Source organism: Rhipicephalus sanguineus, chromosome 8, assembly GCF_013339695.2.
Source record: "Rhipicephalus sanguineus isolate Rsan-2018 chromosome 8, BIME_Rsan_1.4, whole genome shotgun sequence".
Taxonomy (NCBI): domain Eukaryota; kingdom Metazoa; phylum Arthropoda; class Arachnida; order Ixodida; family Ixodidae; genus Rhipicephalus; species Rhipicephalus sanguineus.
The window spans coordinates 29,536,550-29,562,438 of record NC_051183.1 but is presented as its reverse complement, the minus strand read 5'-3'; the positions used below and the strand labels follow the sequence as shown (position 1 = coordinate 29,562,438).

At 46.4% G+C, this 25,889-nt stretch overlaps 1 protein-coding gene across 1 annotated transcript; it reads right to left on the bottom strand.

The window, feature by feature from the left end:
* Nucleotides 1-6,451: 6,451 nt before the first annotated feature.
* On the bottom strand, nt 6,452-20,391 carry LOC125759421 (trypsin-3-like). Its single transcript, XM_049418177.1, has 7 exons — nt 20,143-20,391; nt 17,513-17,602; nt 13,704-13,801; nt 12,098-12,239; nt 9,735-9,849; nt 7,446-7,585; nt 6,452-6,664 (listed from the first exon to the last, which is right to left on the bottom strand). The coding sequence occupies exons 1-7, from the start codon at nt 20,389-20,391 to the stop codon at nt 6,452-6,454; spliced, it is 1,047 nt and encodes a 348-aa protein (XP_049274134.1).
* Between the last annotated feature and the right edge of the window lie 5,498 nt (nt 20,392-25,889).

The following is a 25,889-nucleotide window of genomic DNA, read 5'->3' as shown; positions in this document are numbered from 1 at the left end:
CATTTCACGGTACTTACCAGACATCACGTCTTACGCTGCTTGTTGTCACTGAGACATTTGTCTGGCCGCCATGGTCGCTGGGTATTGCGGTTGCAAGAGCTCAGTTTTGACGCTATGTACAAGTCCCGCAAGAAAAAAACAAAGATGCATACTCTCTCTCTCTCTCTCTCTCGTTGCCCCCTTCACCTTATTCTTCGAGCCCGTCGTTTGCATTCTCGTCAGGGGATGATGACGGCACATATGCGCTTCCGTTATAACAACTCGTGGTTACTGGCACAGCCTTCCAATCGGCATATTCAGCTCTCCACATGCCAACGTGACGATCCAACCGTAGTTTACAACGCCTATATGGAACTACTTCTTTTAATGCCACTTAACATCGCCAACTAAGGCAGCTTAACCTCGAAAACAATGCGCTTCGCCGCTGTGTTTACGATAGCGATAGGCACTGGTGGGTGCAAATCCTCCACGTTCGCTGCGTACGCAAGTCTTCGAATCCCTTCACGACCACCCGTCTGTTGGCCACTTGCACATTGATAAAACATAAAACTCTCTAAGTAGGCGTTTATTCTGGCCTGTTGTCTCTAGCTTTGTGGCCAAGTACGTCGCTTCTTTCACAACTTTTCCTCCTTCTGGCTCGTTACAGCCCACCAAACGTCCCGAGACATACCTCGTTTGACCTCTGCTCATAACTCTAGCAGGTGGAGCTCTTTGGCCTTAGATGCCCTTGCGCCAATAAAACATAATAATAAATAACTCTAGCAGGTCGTTGATGGATGGTGAAGTCTGTCGATCATATCGCACGATGCGCAGAGAACGCTCGAATTATCTCCAGTCTGCATCAGACGTCACTGTCTGCTTTCTGGAAGCCATTGTGTTGCGTCATAGTGCACCTCCATCCAGTTGTACCCACGGGAAGTCTTTCCGGTTTAGGGTAATTACTGACAACCTGCCAATCTCAAATTACTGGCACGAGGGAGTGATTTCATCGCACACAAACACAAATGATATCAATGTACATCTGTCCCAAATACTGAAACTGGGAGGCAATTTTACACTTGTGACGTTTGCTCACAACGACGCTGTCCAACGTACTTGGTATTCACCTTCCTGCCTCGCTTACGGCCGTTCGTCGATGTTTACCACCGAAGGCTTTCTTAAATGCCCGAAAAAGCACCTCGACAAGTATATCGGAGCAGTTATCTAAACTTGACAACTGTCGACAATGGGCTTGACTTAGTACCGAAGACAGTCAACAATACCGCAAGCAGCATTACGACAGCTCTCATGCAAGAATGTTGGACAATGGCCTGGTGATTCTGAAGTTCCATCCTCTATTTTATTCGTGTGCAGGGGCAGAAGTAAATGAAATTGCTTTGAGCGTTTTTGAACACCTTCACAAAAACAGAAAGGTGGCAGCACATGTTTGTACAACAAAAAAGTGACCTTTATCGCATCCACACAATGATTCCATGTTAACTTTTAAACTAAAATACTTACTCGTTCTCGCACTCATTTTGTTCATTTTTTTTTGTCTCTCACTCTCGTCAATGTTCTGTATGTCAGATCTTCAGAATACGTCAACCATGGTATGCATTTGCGCTGAGAGATACAGAAGTGAAATAGGTTGTTGATCGATAAAATGATAAAAAGTATTGCAGTACAGCCTCTCATACATCGCTAATCCGCACCTCTTGGTGACCATCAAAATTGGGCAAACGTTTGGAGGACTTTGGCTCAGTTCTAATTTATTCGCAAGGTGTATTGCTGGCACATTAGCGCAGACCCAAAATACTCCTTGTCACATTCATTCTACGTTGAGGAGAGCTATAAGGTGGGCTAGTTGGTGTTGATTCATCTTCAAAGGTGCGCTTAGTGAACAGACACAAACGAAAAAGTACAGGACATAAGGCAACGAGCGCATTTCTACGTCGACGAAATTTTTCACGGGTTTAAGCTCCACAATTGCGAACATGTCTCCGAGAGGAAGCAAATTCTATCAACAAATGAGTCACTGCACAATTTGTTTTGCAATCATATCCCGTAGAGGCGTTGACTGGGATAAATATACCTTGTTATTTTGCTAAATAAAAAAAGCAGCCTTTATACTGAAATGCTGGAGCGTGTTCTACACTGACGCGCCGTAAAGTTGAATTATAGAACTGTTTCTTCAAAGCCCTAAAGCTACAAGGGTGAGTAATGTCCTATGATTCGTACCGCTAAGCGAGGAAAGCGTCCGATGTCCCCGGCAAGATCACGCCCGTCTTCGACACATGAAGACCGAGCCACCCGAGCCTATAAGCGTCGCCCACTCCACATGGTTTCCTGACGCGTAGCAACCATAGGGCATCTTTATGGCTGTCCGCATTTGCCTGTAAATCACCAGAGTGAGCGCCCAGAAAAACACGGAAGCACTATCAGTGCTTACACTGCGATGCGTACCAGGAATGAGGTACGACTTCTGGAAAGTGTCAGTCCAGCAGCCCATGAGCCCCGGCCGCCCGGCGCGCTCTCGCCACCATATCGAGTTGGCCCCGTGTGTTTACGCTAGAGAGCGAGTATTCCCACTGTTGTAGGATTTGGTGTGAGATGGGTGGGTTGGCGCTCATGAGCGGACCGGCCCAGGTGTCGTGGTAAAGCGTATCCGAACCGTTGCGGTCTGGCCACAGCTGCTACTGGTATGCACTGATAAGGTGTCCGTTTGTAGCTGCCGTCACGAAACTGTTTCAGCTTACCTGAGAGTCGCGCGGTGGGGTATGTCTCCTGCGCTGGAATCTGTAGTTTATATTACCCATTTGTCGTATTAATTAAACATGGATTGCGCCCATTTTTACGGTATTCAGGGAACTGCGGTTCATTCTAACCCCTTCAGGCACGAATTATGATGCACTGTCTGCGAATGTGTCAAATTTACATAATTCCGAGGAACTCGATATTACATTCCATAAAAAATGATGTGTTGTTTTGTGTGAGTTTCAGTAATTAACTGTAATTAGCATGTAAATAAATACTTCATTATTCTGTTGTCAGTCACGTTCCGTTTTGGCATAAAATAAATGAAATCATAAGCTCTAAATATGTGCGCAATTATGTTTTGGTTGCATTCATTTCGAGAAAAGAAAAGTGATACTTTTGACGTCAGCCCTGGCACGCGTCACATCGAACGACTCGTCGAACATTGCAGTGCATTCACCAAAATGATCGGCTACATTCATACGCAGCATGCCTAGGTTAAGTCAAGACATACCGACTATGGAGAAGGTTCAATTCGTCTATTGAGCAATGCAGCTTGCTCCTTTTCGGCCACAAGTTGACTCTACTAGCATAAACAAGTTGTATACACAAACGTAACCACCGCCGCTGACGGGGCCAAACAACCATTCTTGCTGCAGTGTGCACGCAACCATCCATTGGGACACCACCTCCTGCTTAAGTTTTTTTGGCACGAAAGTTGCTGGGCCAAATTTGGTGCGATGGTTTATTGATCCCCTTAAAGTGCTTGCAGATTGCGGTGTCTGCTGCATATTTTTTGGCGCTCTCAGAGGGTACAAAATTCAGGTGAGTCTTCACCTCTGTGTCGCTTGTTGAATTTAACCTTACCACTGAGTGTTTCGTGTCCAAACTGCTCCCTTACAGTGAAGGAGGCAGATACGTGCCACGTACTAGTTGCATGTGCAGGCTTTTATTCGCGCTGCTTTCGTATCCTACTGCAAGCCGGCCTCCCCGACAGGACCACGACTAGCTGTGATCATTGGGTACATCACAGCGCATACCATGAAACGCTGCTACAATTCATACGCAACACAGGCCTTTCAGCACGTACTTATACACCGAGAACTCTTGGCCTTATGAAGTCATCACAATGTCAACTTTCATTTCCATTGTGGGCTGAGATTCACTGAAATGTCTCCATCATTTCCAGCTCCTCAGGTTTTTAGACAGCGTTAGACACTTCCCAAGGAACACCACGATGCAATTGAGTGCGACATCAAGACATAACTTTCAGCACAGATCACTATTTAATAAACAAGATTGTGATTTATATGGATGTAGATGGCGCTAAGCCCTGCCGTCAAGCGGGTTTGACACATCGAGGGGAGGTGTCTAGGATGCGGTTGCTACGGTCTTCAATGCTTTCGATTTAGATGGGCAATTGTTCAGAATACAGAGACAAGTGAAACAAGGAAAATATTTATTCGAAACGTTATCGCACATACATAAAGGAAATACATACATTTGAACATTCACAACAGTTTCCAAGCGAAACTATCGAGTTCATGGAACTAACGGGTTTTCAGTGCGTAGAAAGCAGAATGGTTCTTCCGTAAAGCAATGAGCAGATTTTAATTTGATTTGAGTAAATTTCGGTGCCATCGTTGAAGAATGAGCACTACGGAAAATTTCAGTAATTTCTATTTTCTCGTTAAATGGTACCCCAACCACGCTGCACTGGTCAGGCACAATTTCTCAACTGCCTGTTGGGCTTTGGTTCAGGTAACTTGTGCTGCGCTTTTTTACCTATGAACATGGAGGAAAATGAAGAGGACACAGTAATAATGTGCCTTCATTGTGATGACTGCTTATTCTCAAAGTAAAAAAAATGATAGAACGGTAGCATAGCAAGTGCGACACACACATTGATCACGTGACTTCTAAATCTTTCTTGCATTTTCAAATATTCCTTCGTCTATAGGTATGCATTCAGGCTTAAAAATCACTGCGTTCACCTTATGAAACTGCGCTGAGTTCCGACAGTAGAAGGCACCTTACGACCTGTAACTAACGCTGATATGCCTGACCAGCACATGAAGGTCCTAATTTAAATATTCCCTGAAAGGGTGATGAACCTCCGCTTTTATGTAGCTGTTTCATTTCTAATATGGCTCTTTTTCTACACGTAATACCACGTTTCAACGCGATTTCTAAGGATCTTTATGAACGTGAACCTGAACATCGGCATTCAACTACTATATATTTAGCTGTCATAGTGCCTCCCCAGGCAGTTTTTGCGACATTCATGTAATGCCATCAGTGTACACGCTTTAGCGAAGCTGCTACCTCGCAGCGTTCCAATGACTTAAGAGGGATTCTCTTAGTTTCCCTGAATAAACATAACCAATCCATTCGAATTCTAAGACTTGCACTGTTAGTGCTACGTTATAGGGAAGGCAAGTGCTGCGGCGTTCAGCAGAAACAAAATACTAGCAACACATCTGGGCATGCTCTTCCTCCAGCCTGGGATAGACTTTGCATATATTCAATTCATAAACACTGTAAGCATGTAGGATCTGAGGCGAGCCCTGGTTCAAAAGCAATGGTTTGCACGAGGGGAATACCGGAATCCCGTTTTCGAGGATTCTCGCACAGTGAAGTCTTTAGGCAACATACAGCAATGCTACCTGCCAACCAGGCGAACTCGAAATTCGGGATAATCGTGAATAAGCCGGGGGGGGGGGGCAGCATCGTCAGAAACGAATGATTGTCAGCAAAGTTAGACGTTGGTACTTGTAATTATACAGCGCGTGCATGCGTGTGTAATTAATGGCCAAAATTTGCTGTTTCTAGTGACAGCGTGTAGCCCCTCGCCAATCTTAATGCGCTTTTTCGCACGACACCGTTGTACTGCAACGAAAATGACTTAGGCGTTCCGCACGCGATCGACAGTGGTGTTAGCGCTCTTTTCGGGAGATTTATGGCCGTGCACGTATAATCAGAAGGATCGCTCAAAATATACCGGGCTGATAGGGAGAGATGGAAGGTATGGCACAGCTCGAATTTCCAATGAATTTCTAATTATCGTTGGACATGTTGGATGATGTCTCTGGCATAGGGCATCTGTCATTTCCGTGTGGTAAAACAAGAAAACCACTACAACGCGTTGCCTCCGAAAATGAGTACGCCGCCAATGTATTAGCTAACTGCCTTGTGGGAAAGCAGCTTTTAAGGATATATACGAGGCTAAGTCAAATGAAAACCGAGAGTGTGCAATCGAAGAAGTGAAACATGGCGCCAGTAGTGTGTGTATTTACAGACATGTTCTTAACAGTGCACCGGATCTTCAGGTCGCAGCTTCACGAAGGTGCAGAAACACCGGCTCAGACACCGTGTAAAAAAAAGGCCTCCCCACTACAAACTTGCACGAAGGCAGCAGAAGAGTTGTCCGCCTCGGTGTTAGTGCTTACGGTGCTCGGTTCCTGACCTGAAAGCGTCGGGTGGGTTCGATTCAGGACGCGGAGGTCGCATTTCGAGGAAGGCAAAATGCTAGAGGCCCGTTTACTGCGCGATGTCTGTGCACGTTTAAAGAAAACCAGATGGTTGAAATTACCTGAGACCTCAACTGTGGCGTATCTCATATTCATATCGTGGGCACTATACTTTCCAAAGCGCTTGCGATTTTCATTTGAGTGGCCCTCGTAAAACAAATCCACAGACGTCTTCGCTGGAGCACTTTCTATTTCGCTGGGACCGGAATGTCCTCCATACTGAGGTCCCTGTAGCTTTCATAGGCGCCAATGGACTTCAATAACCAGGGAACGAGGGCTTCAAGGCGCGCGTACACCCCCGGCATGTCGTCCAGCGCGCACCCGATGCCGTAGGATACGATGCCGACTTGAAGGTAGCGGCCATCTTGGACTCGTGTCATCATCGGACCTCCCGAGTCTCCCTGCGATTGAAGGGACAAGTTAGGAAACGTGTAGTTTGAAAAGTTGTCGCAAATAAATGGATGTAATGAAAGAAATTCATATGGTTTCACCAACAAGCATCGCAGTTGAAAATTTGTCCTCGTAAGGATTTTAATTTAGAACCCCGGACCAATGCCTTACCCGGGCAATCGCTCTATCATCTTGGGTAATCAAGGAGGCTAACAGACTGCAGTGCGAGCGTGAATTAGCCGGCAAATCGAAGTAATATAAAAAGTGAGTTCTGCAGAGGTCTGCAAGGTAGTGGGAAGTTAAGGACATGGTTCCAACGTCTTTTGGCGTGCCGAATATTTGCTCGCAAGTGATGCGAGCACATCTCGCACATCCTTTTCCAGCGTAGAAAACACTCCTTATGCTCCTCCTGTCTGTGGAGCATCCAATTCCCAATTTCAGACTGTAAGGAAAGCATCGTTGCTTCAGTCATTGATTTTAGCGGCTTGCAGTCCGCTCAGTGTTGTGCAAAAGCTAGAAACGTTGTCGAACATGCTTTGCGGTTATGTGCGTTTCAGTGCTTTTGGACGGTTATCTTTGATTGTATAAAACACCCCATCCACGATTAGTTGGGCCATGATAGGAGAACCAAAGTGTACTCGATGTACCTTGTTTGAGTTTATAAAGCCGTTCTATAGTGACAAAGTGCAGCTCTATGCGAGCGCAAGGAGCTCAACAGTGCAGTCGGTTTCGTCTATGTGCAGGTTGCGGGTACTGAGATATTTCTAATCCTTGCATAGGAACCACACCTACCTGACAAGCATCGGTGTTAAGCCTGTACGCACAGTACATGAGGTCTTTCCGGTAGCCGGTGTGCTGGAACTTGTCGGCGCAACGTGCGTTAGGCACGACCTTGACGACCGTGTACCGAAGGTAATCCACAGCCTTGCCGTCTGCAGATTGAAGGGTGAGAAAGGCAAGATACCCTTGTTAGGTAACAGACCCAACTCTTTGCCAATTTGTGAAAATGGAATTTAAATTCGTTTTTATATGCCTTTATATACCCAGAAGCAGAACACATAATTGTAAACACGCCAATTTACGCCCCCCCCCCCCCCCACTGTGCAACGACCGTTGATTTTTATCGGCATAATGTAAACACGCCGCGGGTGGGAAGAAAACAAGTTGCATAAAAATAGTGGCTAATTTAAAAGTGCAGCATCCACAAAGCAAGTCAAAGGCTACATATACAACGAAGGCAACTGTGATAACTCCGTAAAATATGTTACGCCGTTTGATGTTGATAGTTTTCTAATGTATCAATGAATGAATAGGATGCATCTTTTACGAAATAATGCGTTTTACATTGCTTTAATTCTGTTACTTTGTAAGAGAATGCATGGAAGCGATCCAGCTGTTACCGTATTGCTGCTGTTCTGACTAATAATAATTCATGCTTGTAGTGCGCTGCCGGTGGACACGGACCAAGGAACAAGGAAAACAACACAAGATGATGATACATACCAACTAGCCCCTGTTGCCGCCCTACTAATAAGTAATAGTCTCCATGCAAGAGCTGTAGGTTTAAAACAGTACAAACGGACAGCTACATTGAAGCTTCTTGAGCACTGATACAATAATGATGTGGCAACAAGTTGGCGAGACATTTACTGTTCAGCCTAAGCTACACATTAGCAGCCACCAAGACCGTCGCGACGCTAGCCTGCTGAAACATAGAGATTCACATTGTTTCTGGTAGGAAACATCCCTGAAGTTTTTTGCGCCCAAATGTCGCACATGGCTATATTGATCAACAGGATGTGTAAACGCTGCGACACTACGCCTCCGTAAGGAAACACGCGATTCTACGCAGCTGCTCGCTTTTCTGATGCTGTGGCAGCTGGCGATGATTAAATATGTCTGGTCGGTTTGTAACGGGTGCGCTTCTAAAACACCCACACGGGGCGCAATTCACGTGTTTTGACGCCTGGTGCAATTCTACGCTTCTGCCACGCAATATTACATGCGTTAAGGAAACTCCTTCCACTACATGACATTCACAGCGTTTTTTTTTTCGAAGCAGCTTCAAGCAATAGCGTGCCTCTGGTAGAACACATGCTTGTCACGCAAACGGCCCGGATTCGATTCTCACTCGAACCTCAGATTTTTATTATTTATTTTATTTGCATCTTCCTCGATTTTTCGGTCACGGGCAAGGTCATGGTTTTTCCCTCACAACCAGAGACACCGACACCAATGCCGACGCCGGAATTTCTGCAAAGAGAGCTCTTTAGCGCTATCGCGATCAAATAGCTCTGCCTCGCATTGTTCTAACACCACGTTCCCCGCTTACGCTCTCCCCAAGAGAAGTTGCGGCCGGGCTAGAGGGGAGCCACGACGCGCGTTGCGTTTTCCTCTAGCCCAGACATGGTGTGACTTATTTTGTTGACTCTTTAACCTGCTGCGGGATGGCGACCTTGGTCCAAGTTCTGCGTCCAATAAGAGACGCTGTTCAGCCTGTCACACCGCTTTCTCTGATTACACTCTCACCGCTAACTACTACAGCTACCAGCCTACCACAAAAGTCTAATATCATTGATCATGGACGTTAGTCGTCGGGATGAGATACGCCACCAAGCATCGACACGAGTGCATCCACACTAAACGGTGCTATAGCTGCAAAACACCAATATACATTGTGCAAAACGTACCGTAAACATTCAGCTAGGTTTTTTTTTTTTTTTTTCGTTGAACTCACGGGCAACCTTCATTGAGATCGCGAGCGCGTGCGGAGGCACGTGGCGGCCTCCCGCGGCGGGCGCAGTAACTATGCAACCAACTATGCCCCTTAGCCACTGGCCGTGAATTTGGGTATATGGCGCGGTCATTTGAGTATATGACATCATTTGTAGGGAGAAGAGGGAGCTATTATCTGAACTTGAGAAGTAATTGTAAATTCCAGGCCACGTGCTGCGCTATAGTGATTGGCTCACGTGTTCTCAAGAGCCTCGACTACCGACCGGCAGCGTTTTCTAACCATGATGAAAAAATGTTGCAGAACCCCTTAAAGGCGTCAGTTAATAGAAGCAACGATGACGTCACCTTGGGAAAGGAAGCCCCAACCGGCAACGACGACGTCCGAGTTGAAGATATTCACGGGCGCAGACGGAACACATATTGGCCTTGCGTTGTTTCCATACTCGAATTCGTTATCTACCTGCACGAGAAAACATCATCATTTATAAACATAATCTAAAAGGCGAAGTCGGTCGGTATTTATTTCCACGTTGGCCTGTGTATGCATATGCAAGATATTTTCGAAAACATTTCGGAATACACAGCGTGATAATGCCGGTAATCGAAAGGTTGCCCATCGCATTCCGCAATCCATGTTGACCGACAAATGTATACGTGGTGTGGTCGGCTTGTTGATGAGTCGGCGTGTTTCGCCAATTAAGGTACGTTAGAGAGGACGCCTAAAGCGACGGTTGCATTTGAAGTAGGATATCCTCTACTCCCGTTACCTTGACTAAGTTGCAATGATTGCTAAAGACAGAATACAAAGCTAAGCTTTAACGGGACACTAAAGAGCAAAACAATTTTTCTCATATTAGTAAAGTAATCTTTCGCGATACCAAAAACACCACGCTTGCTGCGAGAAGACTCTTAGTAAGCGAGAAAACGCGCGAAAACAAAATGTGGGTGGCGACGTCACCTTGAAGTTTCCGCACCATTCGCGCTGACGTCACATGTTTCGACGGCGCCTACTGGGGACTACGTAGTTCCTAGTCGGTAAAAATGAAGCATGTTGACCTTTGACGGGGCCACAGACTTAACATACCAAATTTGGCGTTAATTTGTCAAGCCAATGGCGCCAAAACACAATAACTACACTTTGAAATCTGTGACGTCCCGCGGGGAGATTTCGGCGCAAAATTAAAAAATGAAACATTGAACTTGATTTTCTCTTCCATTAATAAACCTATAATGGCGAAATTAACGACATTAGAGTTCTCAGAGCACAATTTATCGACCTAGGCTGATTCGTCGTTTCTCTTTATTGTCCCTTTAATTAGCTATTGTATAGTGTCACTCTACATTTTGCGCGGTGCAAGGTCCTCTATTATGGGTCAACCTCCCCCCCCCCCCCCCCCCCCCCCCCGTTTATCGGGAAAAAATGAAAACGAAGCGATCACGCGCTGCTTACGCTGACCAGACTTTCGTCCCTGGCTTTCCGTGGGTAAGGGTGAGAAGTAAAATTTTCGGAATGAATCAGGGGTTCTGGACAGTCGTTATCGTCAAAAACCTGTGTGCCCATAATCCAGCACTTTAAAATTCTAATTCAATTCAAGGTATGGCGGCACACTTGGCGCCACCTGTAGATGACTATGGGACTGGGACAGTGCACACTCCTTTTGCCCTCCACTCCCCTACTCTTAGCTGTGCGCACCCCTGTAGTCTCAACTACAGTAGATCCATTATGGCGCGGACTGTTTCCATTATTCGTTTAATGGGACACTGTTGGTTAAACAGGAAATAAGTTCAGATGAATAATAAGCTTTGTATTCGTGCAAACACAATGCACCGTAAGGAAGTAATTGGAGAGCCAGAAAAAATGCAAAATCAACGCAAGTAATGCCTCCAGGGTTGTTCCGCAGCACCTTCCAATGATAGCACATGCATTTGCACTGTCATGCTGTGGGCTGGTTAATTACGTGGGTTACGAGATGAAGTACGTATCATTGTGAAAAAAAAAAGGGCAAAGCATGATGTTCACAAAGTACGAGAACTACGTGACGGTTTAGTACTTTCGGATTAATAATAATAATATCTGGGGTTTAACGTCGTACTCGAGCGGACATAAATGCAGAGGCTATCCATGTAGCACATATTTCTCTTCAAACGCGCTTGCTTTTTGTGTCAGAATGTAAGCCAAGAAACTAGAAGCACTCCAGATGGTGGTGCAGTATTAAGCAGTGCGGTGAATTGAGTGAGGAAGTTTGCAGCCAATAGGTGGATCTGCTCTGGGAAGACCTGTGTCACTTGATATTGTTAGTAGAAGCTTTTAGCCGCAGTTAACATAAATATGCTGTTATTGTTCATTATAACGTTGCGTTTTTTCAAACGTTGACTACCCTTCGCCTGTGTTCGTCGTAGTCTTTTCGCGCGTTTTCGAAGGCTATCTCAACAGATTTAAAAAAAAAAACGTAGATTTTGTTGTTTCAACATTCACATGTCTAACACCCTGTATTTGGCGTAGCATAGCCTAAGTCGCGTTTGCGCCAATACAACTGAACATCATTGTGAAAGACATCAGTCGGTAAGAATTGTCCGAAAGACCAAGAGGTGCAATCAGATGACCGTCTTCTTATCCACTGAGTGAATGAAAAAGCGTGGAGCGCCTCTTCGTTGGGCTTCTCCCGAATACGATACGTACAGCTAACGCGTAATCGGGAATTCAGTACCAGAAGTATGGCTATGTCGTGGAGAAACTTGGCGGCGTCAAATTCGGGATGACGAATCATCTTCATGGCTTTCAGGGTCGTCCCCTTGTGAATGTCATTGCTGCCGTAGATGACGTCAATCTTCACAGCCTCTTCGTCATTCCTGCGAACGTTACAAAAGTGAAGCGCTGGTATGTGTGAAGATATCGCAGACGCAACAATGTCACTCGTTATCTTTTGAGAGTGCAAACCACTTTCACGTGGTATAATAGCAAGCACTGAGAGGTGTCTCTACATTAGAGCATGTCCAATGTCATCGTGAGCCGGACTGCGCCAACGTTTCGCCAATCAACCCGGCCCTCTGCTTTCTGCAGCCACATAATCCCCGTAAACTTCTTAATGTCATCTGCCCGCCTAACTTCCAGCCCTACTCTCACGCGCTTGCCTTCTCTTTGAATCTAGTCTGTTACACTTAATTACCAGCGGGTCCCTTGCCTACGCGCTACATACCTTGAATATTTCTTCTTGATTTCGAGTAAGATGCCCTTAACATCGGTTCATTGCGTGGCTCACTCTGCTCTCTTGTTGTCCCTGAAGGTTACACCTATAATTTTCCCTTCCATCACTCGCTGCGTCGTCTTAAATTTAAGTTGGACACTCGGTGTAAGCCTCCAGGTTTCTGCTCCGTAGGTGAGTACCGCTAAGAATGTCCAAAATGAGATGCCCCAAATCTCACACGCATGCGTTCGGAAAAGTGCGGCTCACTGATTTCATGTGTCATTTAAGGATTCGCTGTCTTCGCAACGGGAATCTCCATATTAGCACATACATTTCAATTAAAAGTACTGTGACCCCCGTATCAAAGATAATTTGAAAAATGACTCTCAGCCAGCATAGAAATTATTGGAAGCGCATAGATTCATTTAAACCGCACTCGCAGCTTCACAGGGCGTTAAAACAATGAAACTTTGTCATTCATGAAACAATAATGCGTTATAAGTGGCACAACTTGCAATCATAATAATGAGCAAACGTTCGCTACTTTAGTTTGCGAAGAAACCCGTCAGTGCTTCGAAACTCAAAAATGAGCAACAAATAACGTGAAACGAGCTTTTAAAGCCGCAAGAACCTAATTTCGGAAAGCACATTGGCAAACTGTTATTCTCGTTGTAGAATGCACAGCACCGCGCCGGACATACACTTGACATTTGCTGGATTCTCTCTGACAGACCGTATTCGGCAATTGCCTGAATATGCCAATGCCTGCCCAGAGTCACTAAACGCATCAAGTGGGCGCAGGCCTTTTTTTTTAACACTGAAGCTGCATGTCTAAACAGGCAAACAACGGCTGGAAATGCGATTTCCGCCCACTTACGCAGTTACTATAGAAGAAAGAAAGCTCAAGGCATACAAACTCCGATTTATAAGATGCCAACGCATTCAAGTAATGAAGGCACAATCACCTGTCATAATGAACAATGATGCCATCCGAGGCAGCGCTGGTCCATCTAAAATTTTATTGATTTCTTTAAGCGGTTCGAATGCAGCGCTGTCGTTCATTTCAATTGCGTTGTTGAGCATTCACGTTAAGAATGATGTTATACACTGATGTTCAAACGAAACTCACAGCAGCGTACAATGTCCAGCCGTCAGCACGTGCCGCTTTGTTATGATGGTCCCTCCGCATCTCGTAGCCTGACCAGGGAAGAACACCCTCAGGAATACCTAATACGACACAAAACGTCAAAATATTAGACATGCACGCAGGGCTTAACGCAACCTTCCCGCCCTGCTGGTGTCACTTGACACGAGTAATGAAATTGTCCTGGCCTTTCGACAACGCTCACAGAACTGTTTTTACAGCGAAAGCTGTTATAAGATCATTTCACCGGCCGTTTTTGGCACCGTAGTTGTCCGTTGCCGCCGCCGCCGCCGCCGCCGCCACCGCCGGTGTCCGTAACCAGTATCGCTCGAAATAAGAAAAAAATTCCAGGATGGAACGAGGTTCGAACCTGGGCACTCTGCGTGGGAGCCCAGTATTCAACCTCTGTGCCATGCCGGTGCTTGAAACTGCTTTGCAAAAAGGTCCTATACAGGCTTCATGTCGGGAAGGAACCACATTAGCGTATGCAATATAGCGTGGTAGAAGAGTAAAATAAGCACCAAGCGTCGCACAACGCGAATACTGTAACCAGGCGTCACACAATGCGAATTGCGCAACGACGAGGTTGTTGAATGCCTCCAACCCATTACAAAGGGCTCCGCCATAATTCTTCATCGTCATCAGGCACAGCATCAACAAAGTGCGCATAATGCCTTACATGCGTTTAGCAGATATCCAACGCTCTCCGTAGAATGACGAAAAATTGCATAGTAGCTGCTTCTCTACTTCATAAAAATTACAATGATTTATAGCATAGTGGGCTCCTCGCAAGTGCACTTGTATTGCTTGCCAAGGAAGCCCATAAGCGCATGATCCATTTCCTCGGGGTCTCAGTAAAGTTAATTACCTTTCTCTATCTCTTTCTCACGTTGGCGTATGTTATAAAGCGTGGTGGCAGAATGAAATAACGACCGGGCGTCACACAATGCGAATTACGTAACTAGTGGGTCATTTGAAGCACCCAACCGATTACAAAAGGCTCAGTCATAATTCTTCATCGTCATCAACCGTCGCATCAAGAAACTGCACGTAATGCCCTAAAGATGGTCTCGCTTCTCCGCAGAATGACGAGTAATGTCCTTTTGGGTGCTTCCAACTTCTCAAAAACTGTTTGTGACGTAGTGGGTACGTTGCTAGTGTAGCTGTATTACTAGCCACAAGAAAGTTTATAACGGGCTCTAGAAATGCCGCTCTTCGAGCTTTCGTTGTGACTGTGCTGCGCTTTCCGCGCAGGCCTGGCGAGTTTTTTTTTTTTTTTTTTCGAGCCACCAGAGGGGAACCAGATGCTATCCGCAACAGTGGTACTCACGCGCAGTTTTCATTTCGACCGCAAGAAAACACCCTCAAGGAAAGTCGAGGCACGGTACGCGCCAGGTGAGTTATCATTTTGAATTGTTTAACTATATTCTTTGTGAGTTTGCGTTCCGATTTAGGTGTGCTGCTTTTAATGCTTACATTAGTGCACGAATACTTGAAATGGTGTCATCTCATGGGTATCCCTTTATTAGGCCTTTATTTCTTTAAGTAGGGCTTCGACGTCACCTGTCATTGGAGGTCGCAAGTGGCGCCATTTGTGTTACTAGGAATAAGGTGTTTCAAATTTCTTCTTTTCTGCATTTATGGCAGGTGTCTCCCTACTTTCGGCGTTTCAAGCGTGACATCGATGCCTATCCAGAAGGCTAGAAGCAGCTGTGGTCGGTTACAGGCTAAGTATAAAGACAAGCTCCACCCACTGCCATCACTGTCCCGCCCAGAGATAATGTACATAGGCGTTCCATCCAATCAGATCTGCTCCTTTCCGTGACGCGGTGAAGTTTTTGCGTGTTTTAGATAGTTTGCGTACCCACACACACAGGTTTATGTCACTGGTTTTAATGGCGCGCACTTTCCGGTGGGACCTCGCTGATGAGGGTTTATCGGATTTAAGTGGTGAATGCGACGGAAGCGATGGGTCTGTGCAGCTTCATGTGACCGACCCCGTGCCATGGACTGATAGGAGTGAGATCTGTCATGAGCCCTCTTCCTGAAGGTAAAGTGAATGAAAGAAAAGACTGTCCAAGTAACCACATGTGACAGTTGAAGAAAACGTGCATGTTGTGCCCGAAGATGAAAAAAAAAATACCATCACCGTTTGAGTATTTCACGAAGTACGTTGCGGAAGGTGTTTCGTTACTCCCATGTAAAGTCAACCAGCAATCAATGCTTCCGGAGCGAGGGTCGGTAAGAATTTATGAAAATTCGCCACAGCTAGGATGGATCGTGGTGTTCTTCACAGGAAAAAAATCGTGCGATACGAGAACACTGCAACATCAGCTTTTGCCTTCCTAGTGAAGGGAAGTATTGCGATATGTTTCTTACGCTCAGTCAAAGCTGAAGAAGATTGAACGGAGTTCGTGCAACATGGTGTATCATACATGAACGCTCGATCAAAATTAAATAGTGAAGTGCGCTGATGCATGATCGTGCAGCAATGCACTGGGAAATCTCGGTCGGAGCTGGTGATAATTGAAAGGAGCTGATACATTTGTACTGCACTGGAACAAACGCTCACAAAAAAAGAGAAAGGGAGGAAGGTTCAAGACGGATTGTGCAAGACAGCGCACTGCATTCGAGAAGCACTCGGGCGAAACTGAAGAAGTTGCTAGAAAGATCACGCAAAATGGGTTATTGCACAAGAGGAATACCTTGTCGGAAATAATGATCGTAGAGAGGTGACGTAAGATCATGGACAGCGTGGGCAAAATGCTTGGGAAAAGTTGATGAGTATTTTAGAAAGCTGATTCGGGACTGTTTACTGCAGCGAAAGAAAACGCTCACTAGAAACTGCAGATTCAAGACAGCCTATGCAGGATAAAGAGCATTGCACTCGCAGAAATCGCATCTGTGAGAAGAGCATGGTGCGCTTGTGCCTCTCATTGTCAATGATCCAGTTCGAAGTGTTTCACAAGCTGAAGTAGGTTGATTTGTGCTTTTTTAGGTCTTCGACGAAACTTGTAAATATACCGTCATAAATCTCAATTTGCAATGCTTGAGCGATGGTGTCTCATTTCTGCAGCATGTCCAAAGTTTGTTTAACAGCTTTACTACAGTGTTTACGTGTTTAGGAGGGTGTCCCTCATCAGCTTTTGGAAATGTACATTTACATATTGTGCACAGGTAGCGTGCTCATCGCCATACCGAAATTATCGAAAATAAAATCTGCTTCTATAAATATAGCAGGCTATATTTTATTGAATGTTATTGGTTGCAGAATTTTTACGTAGGACCCCACATTTGTCATGGTCATGAAAAATCCAAGTTAGCAAATAATACTGCGAATATTACGACTGAATATTGATTTCAGAGGACCGCCAATAAGTGAACGAAGGCACGTTTTCATACTTCGAACTTCGCCTAGACGTTGAAATGGTCTCTGTCTAAATTCTTTTGCAATAATGGGCTGTCATATGCCGCCTTTAAAATGGCATCGGCACAGGTCTGGTCTAGCCTTGCAACAAGTGGCCCGGCAACACATTTCCAAGTAATCATCAAATGAGTTCTCTAGAAAAGCGTATTGCCCCAAGAACGACTTCAGCAAAAAAAAAAATGTTACAACCTGTCCAGTACGTGCGGAGCTAGAGTTGTCGCACGCTGTAATTGTTTTTTTTTTTTTGTTCTCTCGTACCGCCGAGCGCGCTGAAAGCTTAGCAGGGAGAGGTGGCACGGGGAGAAAAGTTACGTCATGCCCGCGTCACGACCTTGAGCATTCTTTTTTCTTAGAACGCGTGGCTTACTGTCGGTGCAATCGCGGGCGCGGGCACGTGGCGACCTCCCGTGGTGGTCGCAGTAAAGATGCAGCCCACGGTGCTGAAGTCAGCCAGTGGCTGTGAATTTGGGTATAAGGCGCGGTCATATGGCTGTATGGCATCATTAGTAGAAAGAAGACAGAACGATTTCTAGCTGACTTGGAGACTTAATTGTCCATTCCAGGCCCCGTGATTCGCTATATTGTTTCGCTCGCGTGTTCTTAGGAGCCTCGACTATCGATCGGCAGCGTTTTCTGACCGTGCCAAAATTGTTTCAGGGCCCTTACTTTGGTAACGTGCTTCAATTTGTTCAGCATACCTTTCTCTCTCGCGGTCAACTAAAGATGCAAAGAAGACTCTCAGAAAATTTCTCACCAGATTGGCTGTTCAAGAAACTCTCCCCGGTAGTCTTGGGGTTATGGTGCTCGACTGCTAACCCGAAGGTCGTGGAATCGAATTCCGGCCGCGACAGCCGCATTTTTGATGGAGGCAGAAATACTAGAGCCCCAGTGCTGGGCGATGTCAGTGCGCGTTAAAGAACCCCAGGTGGTCAAAATTTACAGAGCCCTCCACTACAGCGTCCCTCATTACCATATCGTGGTTTTAGGGCGTGAAGCCCCAAGAATTATATTATTGCCTGCTGAAGATACGTATTATTCCAACTTCTGACTTGTGCTGCATTTGCAGAGAGTCAGTAGAGATCTTACTGCAGTTTGCAACATTAATATTCTTAGGAATGTTACCTCAGTATGTTCAAAAGTTACGTCGATTTTTATCACTGACATTTTCATTAAAAGATAATATATAATTGCCTTCAGATTTTTCGATCGTAACTTCACAAGGATACTAAAACAAATTAAAATGGTGTATTGAAAGGCGCACTGATAGGCCAATGGATCGCAGGAAGGCTAGCAGTGCTTGTAAAGCCTTCTTCTGCGATGTTATGTCCGGATGATGGCGTAGTAGTCTTTCTTCTGATAGAGGCTGGTCGTCCAACTTGTTGAAAGGATGGCATAGAGATTGTCTCTGTGTGCTATACTCCGGACAGTCACACAGAACATGTCCAATTGTTTCTTCGTCGCCGCAGTGTTCACAGGCGGTGGTTTCGGCCATCCCTATGCGGAATGTATACGCATGGGTAAACTCGACGCCCAGCCATAGTCTACACAGAACGGTCACCTCGGCGAAGTCTTGATGGGAAGTTGAAGGCTTAACGTGGGATCAAAGGAGTGTAGTCGTGCATGCATGAAATGTGGCTCATTCCAATTTGACGTGGCGCATTGGCGAGCGAGGATGCGGAGCTTCCGAGCAGCGTCTGTCCTAGAAAGAGGTATCTACAACAGATGAGAAAGAATACGTTTCATGATTGAACCAGTTTTCGTAGGCGACAAAACAAAATTGCATTATCGTATGCAACACTGAGCTCCGAGGTAAAGTCCTTTCTTAGACGATGTATGAGTTGCCTCCTGAGCTACTGTGTAGATAGGTCGCTGCAGAAAAAGGCCTTATGCCACAGGAGCGAAGAAACGAGGCGGCTGGACCAGAATCGACTTTAGCAGGGAACACGAGCCGTGGCTTCACGTGCCACTGCGAAGCGCCGTCTTTAATTTCTTCTCTTGAGGTCGCGCGCTCCCCGGTTTTGTTCGCCGCCCAAAGGAGGGCGCTACAACGAACTTGTGACGTCATGATGACCTCACAAACTTTCGCTATCATTGACGTCCTGAAGACGTCATATGGCGACGTCATGAAGTGATTATGATTTATCGCACCACTCGACCCCGATGCCACAGGACGCGAGACGCCGCCGACGACACGGGACGCCGACGCCGAAGGTCAAATTTCGTGTTTAGCGAAGCCTATAAGGATTTCGCCTTAAAAATTGATGTTCTTGGCCAATCCGTCATAGTGGCTAGGAACCAATTCTCAAGAACAAGCAAGCAAACCCTCACGAGCCCAGACAGTTTTCGCGTGAGGTTTAAGCGAAGACGACGGTGTACCTGAGGCAAGGTAATACAAAAACTATTTTTTTTAGTTTCTGTTATATATACGTTTGATGGAGCACCAAACCTTCGTATAAAATTTTAATGTTTCTATTATGTAAGCTCCCTTATTCTAAATTACTATAACATTTTATAAAACCACTCAATTCTTGGCCGATCACCCACAGTGACTGTGAGCCATAGTTGAAGGTGAACAAGAACAAGGCTTGAAAAATAATACTCAAAATACCTTGAAAATAAAAAGATAAGATCAATTATTATTATTATTATTATTATTATTATTATTATTATTATTATTATTATTATTATTATTTATTACGCATTCTTGAAGTTCTCAGAAGATTCGACACGGAGTCTTGGCCAAAACCCAGAGTGGGTAAGTGCCATAATTTTGAGGAAACGAAACGAAACCAGTTCTTGACCAATCCCCCAGAGTGGGTATCAGCCACGTGGCAGAGGTTAAAACAACTTCACTGCAATGGCTACAGACACCCCTGATCACGATTTGTCTTCTGAATCGTCGTCCGAGGGTGGCCTCCCGGACAACGGTTTACCACCGAGACGCCGCCACGTGGTAGTGGAGGGCGCTCCTTCAAATCATGTGTCTTCGCCACCCACCAGGCCCAGGCTCCTCGCCGTAGCTGCGCCAGGTAGGGAAGACCTCATCGTCCTAGTCGACACTTCCCCGTTACGCTTGCCCGTCACTGCGCCACCCTGTTCCCCCCTTGACATGACGACGTCGCCAGAACGTCGATTCCTCGACCGCGACGATGCGACGCCCCCAGAAGAGCGTATCTGCGCACAGCTGTGGGCGTTGGCAGCCGCCTTGATGCTCCCACTCTTGCTGTCGTCCTGGCTGCTCTTCATACCCTTCCTTATTTGGAGCAAGAACACCGTAGTGACGGAAGCGCCCGTAACACCTTTGGCGAAAACACGTAGTGTGTCAATCACCACTCTCACGTCATCACCTACAACAGCCCATACAACCGCAGCGTTCTCCTGGCAGGGAATGCCGGCTCATTGCCTTTTGCCCGTCTTCCCACCTACCGAGCCTTCATCCTACAATATCGGCCCCTATCCAACCAGAGGTGCTGACCACGATCGCAGTCAGAGGCCCATATTTTGCCTCTTTGATAACGCCAAAGTCACCATCGCTGGAGCGTCCCAACAAACGTCTGACTACATGTTCGAAACGCTGCCGTTCGCTCTCTGCCCAAACGTCGTGTATGCGTCCGTGGGAATCGCAGACGGGCACCTTGTCACACGACTGCCGCGCTTCGAACAGAACCACGGCCTACCGCAGCTGAGGCAAATAGTGAACACTCGGGGATTCCGCGACACACGAATCCTGCTGGTGCTCGGTGGTCGCGAGGAGGACGCCCCACACTTCTGGAGGCTTGGTAGAGACCGATCGACTTTGGAACTCCTCATGAGGAACGTCGTGGACGGCATGCGAAACTATGAACTGGACGGAGTCACTGTGCACTGGAAGGCGCCCACGTCCGACTGCAGCGGCACCGACCACGACATGGTGTTGTCTATCCTGTTGCGCCGGCTGCACGAGACTTTCGCCAAATATGGCCTGACGCAGCACATCGTCTCCGTCATGCTGGAGATGAACGCCAGCAATGAGTATTTCCTAAACAGCGTAGCCAACGTGGTGAATTACTTCTTCATCGGCACAAACGCCTTGCGCTACACGGGGCCTGCTCCTTATCAAGACATCTGCGCCAATTTAAGCCGCGCTGTGCGCCTGGTGATTGGCAGCTACGCCACTGTCGGAAGGCAAGTCAGGATGGACCAGCTCTGCATCGTGGAGGAGCTGGCACCATGGACAGCACTCGGGTTCGAGCGGCCGAATGGTTTTTGGCTGTCAGGCGGTACCGGTCTTAGCAGGGTACCGTTGTACAGCGCTTGTAGCGGGACGGATTTTTGCAGGAAGGACGCTGGTGGGGCATCGTGCATCGCTCATCTGAAGTACCCGGGACTAGAAACCTCGGCAACCCGAACCGCAGCCATTTTCCTAGTGCCTAACACTAACACCATCCGGCAACTTAACTTCAGTGGCATCAACAGTTCTGCGCCAAGTACTACCGTACACGCTTGTGTGCTCGTCCTCGACTTGCACAGAGACAACTACGCGAGACAGTGCGGGCAGTACCTGCAGTACGTGCTCATGGAACACTTTTACAACGGACTGATCGGACAGCGGCGCAGGAGCCACTCCATAATCGACGCAGCACCTCTTTGTCGGGTCCCACAATTTGGCTGAGCGCCACACCACTTACGCGTTATTCATTCTTTGTAACAAAGCCTCGTCATACGTGGTGTTTTCTTTAGAAACAGCGACATCGAAAGTTAAGTGCATGCCTTTAGCCCTTTCGCTACCGTTGACGAGTGTAGCCTTCATGCTATTTTATATAAAAAAAATGACCGGTGACGATTATGCTCGTCATGCACAAGAAATGCGGCAGATTCCACGCCTTGTGGGAATCGGTATCGTGCGAAGCAGCCAGCGAGAAGTACTGTGCTGCATTTTTTTTTTACTTTGAACCAAGCGTTACGAGGTGGATTGACGTCTTTTTGTAATTGTAGTAGTTGTGTGCGCATCGTGGGCCTACCAGGCACGTCGAGAGCACTGGCTTTTATAGCGTAATTTGCCCGCCTCACACCGTAGCAATATGTTAACGCGATGCCTTGCCCGACATGACGCCTCTATAGGGTCATTTTGTGACGGAGCTTTCCTTCCCTGTATTATTGAGAAACGAAAGCAATGGCGTGGCTCTATGGTAAAATACTCGGCTGCCGCTCAGAAGGCCTACGCCAAATACCATCCGATACTTGGATATTTTTTGCTATTCTTTCTCATTTTGCGTGATAGCGGTTACGGACACCCGAGGCGCTGGTGGACAACTACGGCACCAAGAGCAGCTGTTGTTGTGATCTCATAACTGCTTTCGCTGTAATAAAAGAACATTATTGAATTTAAATGGTACCTTTTTATTGGGAACAAAAAAGCTCTACAAGTTCAGCGAAAAATTTTTTCCGTAATTTTGGCATGTTAACACGAAAATCTTTTATGCCGGGGTTCACCAAAGCTTTCGTGACTTATTTCTGTCACGAAAATACGTCGTGAATCCTGGCGTATTTTGGTGCTGACGTATTTTCGTTACGGAAATACGTCAGCAAAATACACACGATTAGACGGCAAGGAAAAAGACGAAGGACTACGGGAATCCGACCCTCGACCTCTCGGTCCGCGACTGTAGGTGACGCACACTCTAACCACTGCGCCCCGGTCACTTTTTTTTTTATTGCAGCATGCAACGTTCAAACAAAAGCACATACATCCCTACTAAGCTTCTTAAGCTTAATGTGATGGCTTCAAGAACAGTACGCCACGCGCCGTACGCACTTATACTGGTTTAAGATGACACAGGTAGTCTGTAACATTCAGCAGTTCATCGTAGCAAATACTTGCAAAGACTTCTCGCAACTTGCACATTTGTAGAATAAAATAAATACGGACTGGCCGAGCATCTAAATCACAATGCCTAACTGCCGTGCGCCTTTGCCATATATTTTATAACGTCAGAGCGACTGCGCAACGAAAAAACGCGGATGCCCAAAATGCTGTACCTTGGCTACTAAGTGTTGGTAAGGAATGTACAGTGTCGTCCACTCTTAGGGTGAACACGGATCAGCATGGCCGCGCTCTGCGCATCGAAACGAAATGGCGCAGACGCTTGGGAACGTGCTCCTCTTGCTGTACTACAGGGAAGCGATCACGGGCGTGCCAGCACCGGCGTTGGCTGGATGCACTGGCGCTCCGCAGGGCGCGGCCACGCTGAGCCGTGTTCACCCTAAGAGTGGACGGCACTGTACAAATTTTCTTTCAAAACCTTTTTCTTTAGGCATACGGTTAGAAAATATTTCGCGATAGTATTGAGTAAATGCATTCTGTATGTGTGCGGTTCACTAATCAACTTGCCGTAATATTCGATTTCTGTGATGTATTTAGCACGCGCATACTTCTTTATTGTAGCCAGAAATTGCTGACGAGGCATTTCATTTGTGCCATGGTCACACATGCAGGAGGCTTGAAGAACGCGCCTTTTACCTCTAGCTTTTCTTTCACAGTGCTTTTGGTTCGCGGGGTGGTCTCGCCATCTGGGAGTGGCAGACTGAAATAATGCATGGCCTCTGTGATTAGCTCCGGCTACGCACCGTTCCACCGTTGCTACGGCCGTTCTCTTCGGCGCGTTTCCAAAAGAAGTGTAATTTTGGGAACACCTTACCCCGCGAGGTGGTGGCTTTAGCCCAAGCCTCGATCATAGCATCCATTCGTGTTAAAAAATAGCTCTGCGACGGTCGCCTGCCACCATACCTGACCTCACTGTAACCTGGTTCGCTGTTACCTGGTTGTCACACCACGTTCCCCGCTCGAACCGTGAGAAATCGCGGCCAGACTAGAGGGGAGACACGACGCGCGTCGCGTTTATCGTTGCGTTTCTAGACCGGCCGTAGTGTGATGTCTCTGTTAGCTCTTTAACATTCCACGTGATCGCGACCTTAGCCCAAGATAAGGTCGCCATCACGCCTTTCGCGTCAGCATGTGACGCTTTTTCGCCAGCGTAAGGCCGCTTCCAAATGGGCTAACGGTGTTTTTCTGCCGCCTACAGCTTCGAGTACCCTTGCAACGATTACTAGGGAGCACACACCTCGCCGTTTCCCTCCTCAAATGACAACGCTTTGAAAGCGTCCATGTCAAGTTAGTGTTTATTGTGTGCATGTTGAAACCATCTTTGCGTGGTATTCACCATTAGCTTAGGTGTGTGTTAACTACTACAGCTACCATACAGCTTTAATGATGTTCATGAACGTTAGTCGTGGGGATGGAGATGTGCAACCAGGCGTCAACGTGGGTGCGCCCACGTCAAGCTGAGTTATAGCTGCCGAACGCCAACACACATTGCGCAAGCTCTCATATATCAATGTATAATAGACATCGAGCTACTTCTGCGCGGACACGTTTCACTTTCGTGTTATACCGTTTCCTTTGAAGGAGGGATGAACCATGTTTTTTATGATAGATATCCTTCTTTGAGTCCCATTGGTGATTCATTGGTAGGTGTTTGCTGATATTTTCTGATGTGTGAAGTTAGCGACGCGATTTGATGTTGCTTCAGTTGTGGTCGCCGGTTACGCAGCAAATATTAATTTTGTGAATATGTGCAACAATATACATTACATTTTAGCCAGTAAACTTTACGTATCGCATAGGTGCGCAGCTGCACCAGTAATACCGTGAGATAACAGTGAGGGTTCAAATTGATAAAATTAGCTGACTTGGGCAGCCACCTTTTGTTGGTGCTGCACGATTTTTTCTTTGCGTGCAGGAACTTTCAAGCCACAGAATGAAGATGACATAGAGATATTGAATCTTCTTACTTCTTTTTACAGAACTCAGTAGCGACAACGATGAGGAATTGACCGATATTCGAATTCATAGTTCAAGGCTACTGCACTTCCTCCTGCTAGTTGATTGTATTTCATATTATTGGTCTATTCCTATTTTTATTGGCACATGAACTAATAATTCTTCCATTTTTCTGCATACCCTAGACGACCTATAAGTTCCTTTTCCTTCGTCTGAATTCGAAATCTCCCCACTTATATTAACCTCCAGTTTCATGGCCAAACCACCGTAGTGGGTAAGAGCCAAAAATCAAGGGTCAAGCAAGCAAGCAAATTGTGTGATGAAAACTGCAGGGACCGGGGGAACACGTTGAGCAGTCTGCCTCCGTACTACCTCGGTCATGTGACCACTAGCCACATACTTCCGGCCACATAAATGTGGTGAATTTTAAATACATATTTTCCTACAAAGCTCAACGTTCTTGGATTCTAGGAGATGGCCGTTCTGGTTGATGTCATGAGTGTTCTGCGGTATTTTTCAGACTAATTAAGCGCAAAAATTTTCGCATGATTTGCTGAAAAAAAAGTTTGTAATGCCCAAGCATGTAACAGCTTTGCGAGAAAACCCGCAAAAGAGCAAGCAGCTTTTAGGTATGCACCTGATCAAGGGCAGTGTACGACGGTTGAGGCACATTGACCATCACCGAAGTGCATTATCATCCAAAGCAAAAGAAGAGAAATGCACCACAAAGTTATTCTGCAGGGTCACCTCCTGGAGATGCAACAATACCCAGTATAGACAAGCAATACGACACGGATTACCACTGGCCATCAATATACAGCTTGACACGGGCACGTTGCTGCAAGCTTCCCGGCAGAAGCGTAGCCGGAAATTTTTTTCGGGGGGGGGGGGGGGAGGGGTTCAACCATCCTTTTTGTATGTTCGT

What these genes read in the sequence shown, in the direction of transcription:
- LOC125759421 (XM_049418177.1), bottom strand. Translation starts at nt 20,391, where the DNA reads ATGAAGAGCAGCCAGGACGACAGCAAGAGTGGGAGCATCAAGGCGGCT. An exon ending in ACGACATAGCCATACTTCTG is followed by an intron (nt 9,850 to 12,097) that starts GTACTGAATTCC and finishes TTTCTCGTGCAG; the next exon opens with GTAGATAACGAATTCGAGTA. An exon ending in TTGGGGCTTCCTTTCCCAAG is followed by an intron (nt 7,586 to 9,734) that starts GTGACGTCATCG and finishes TTCAATCTGCAG; the next exon opens with ACGGCAAGGCTGTGGATTAC.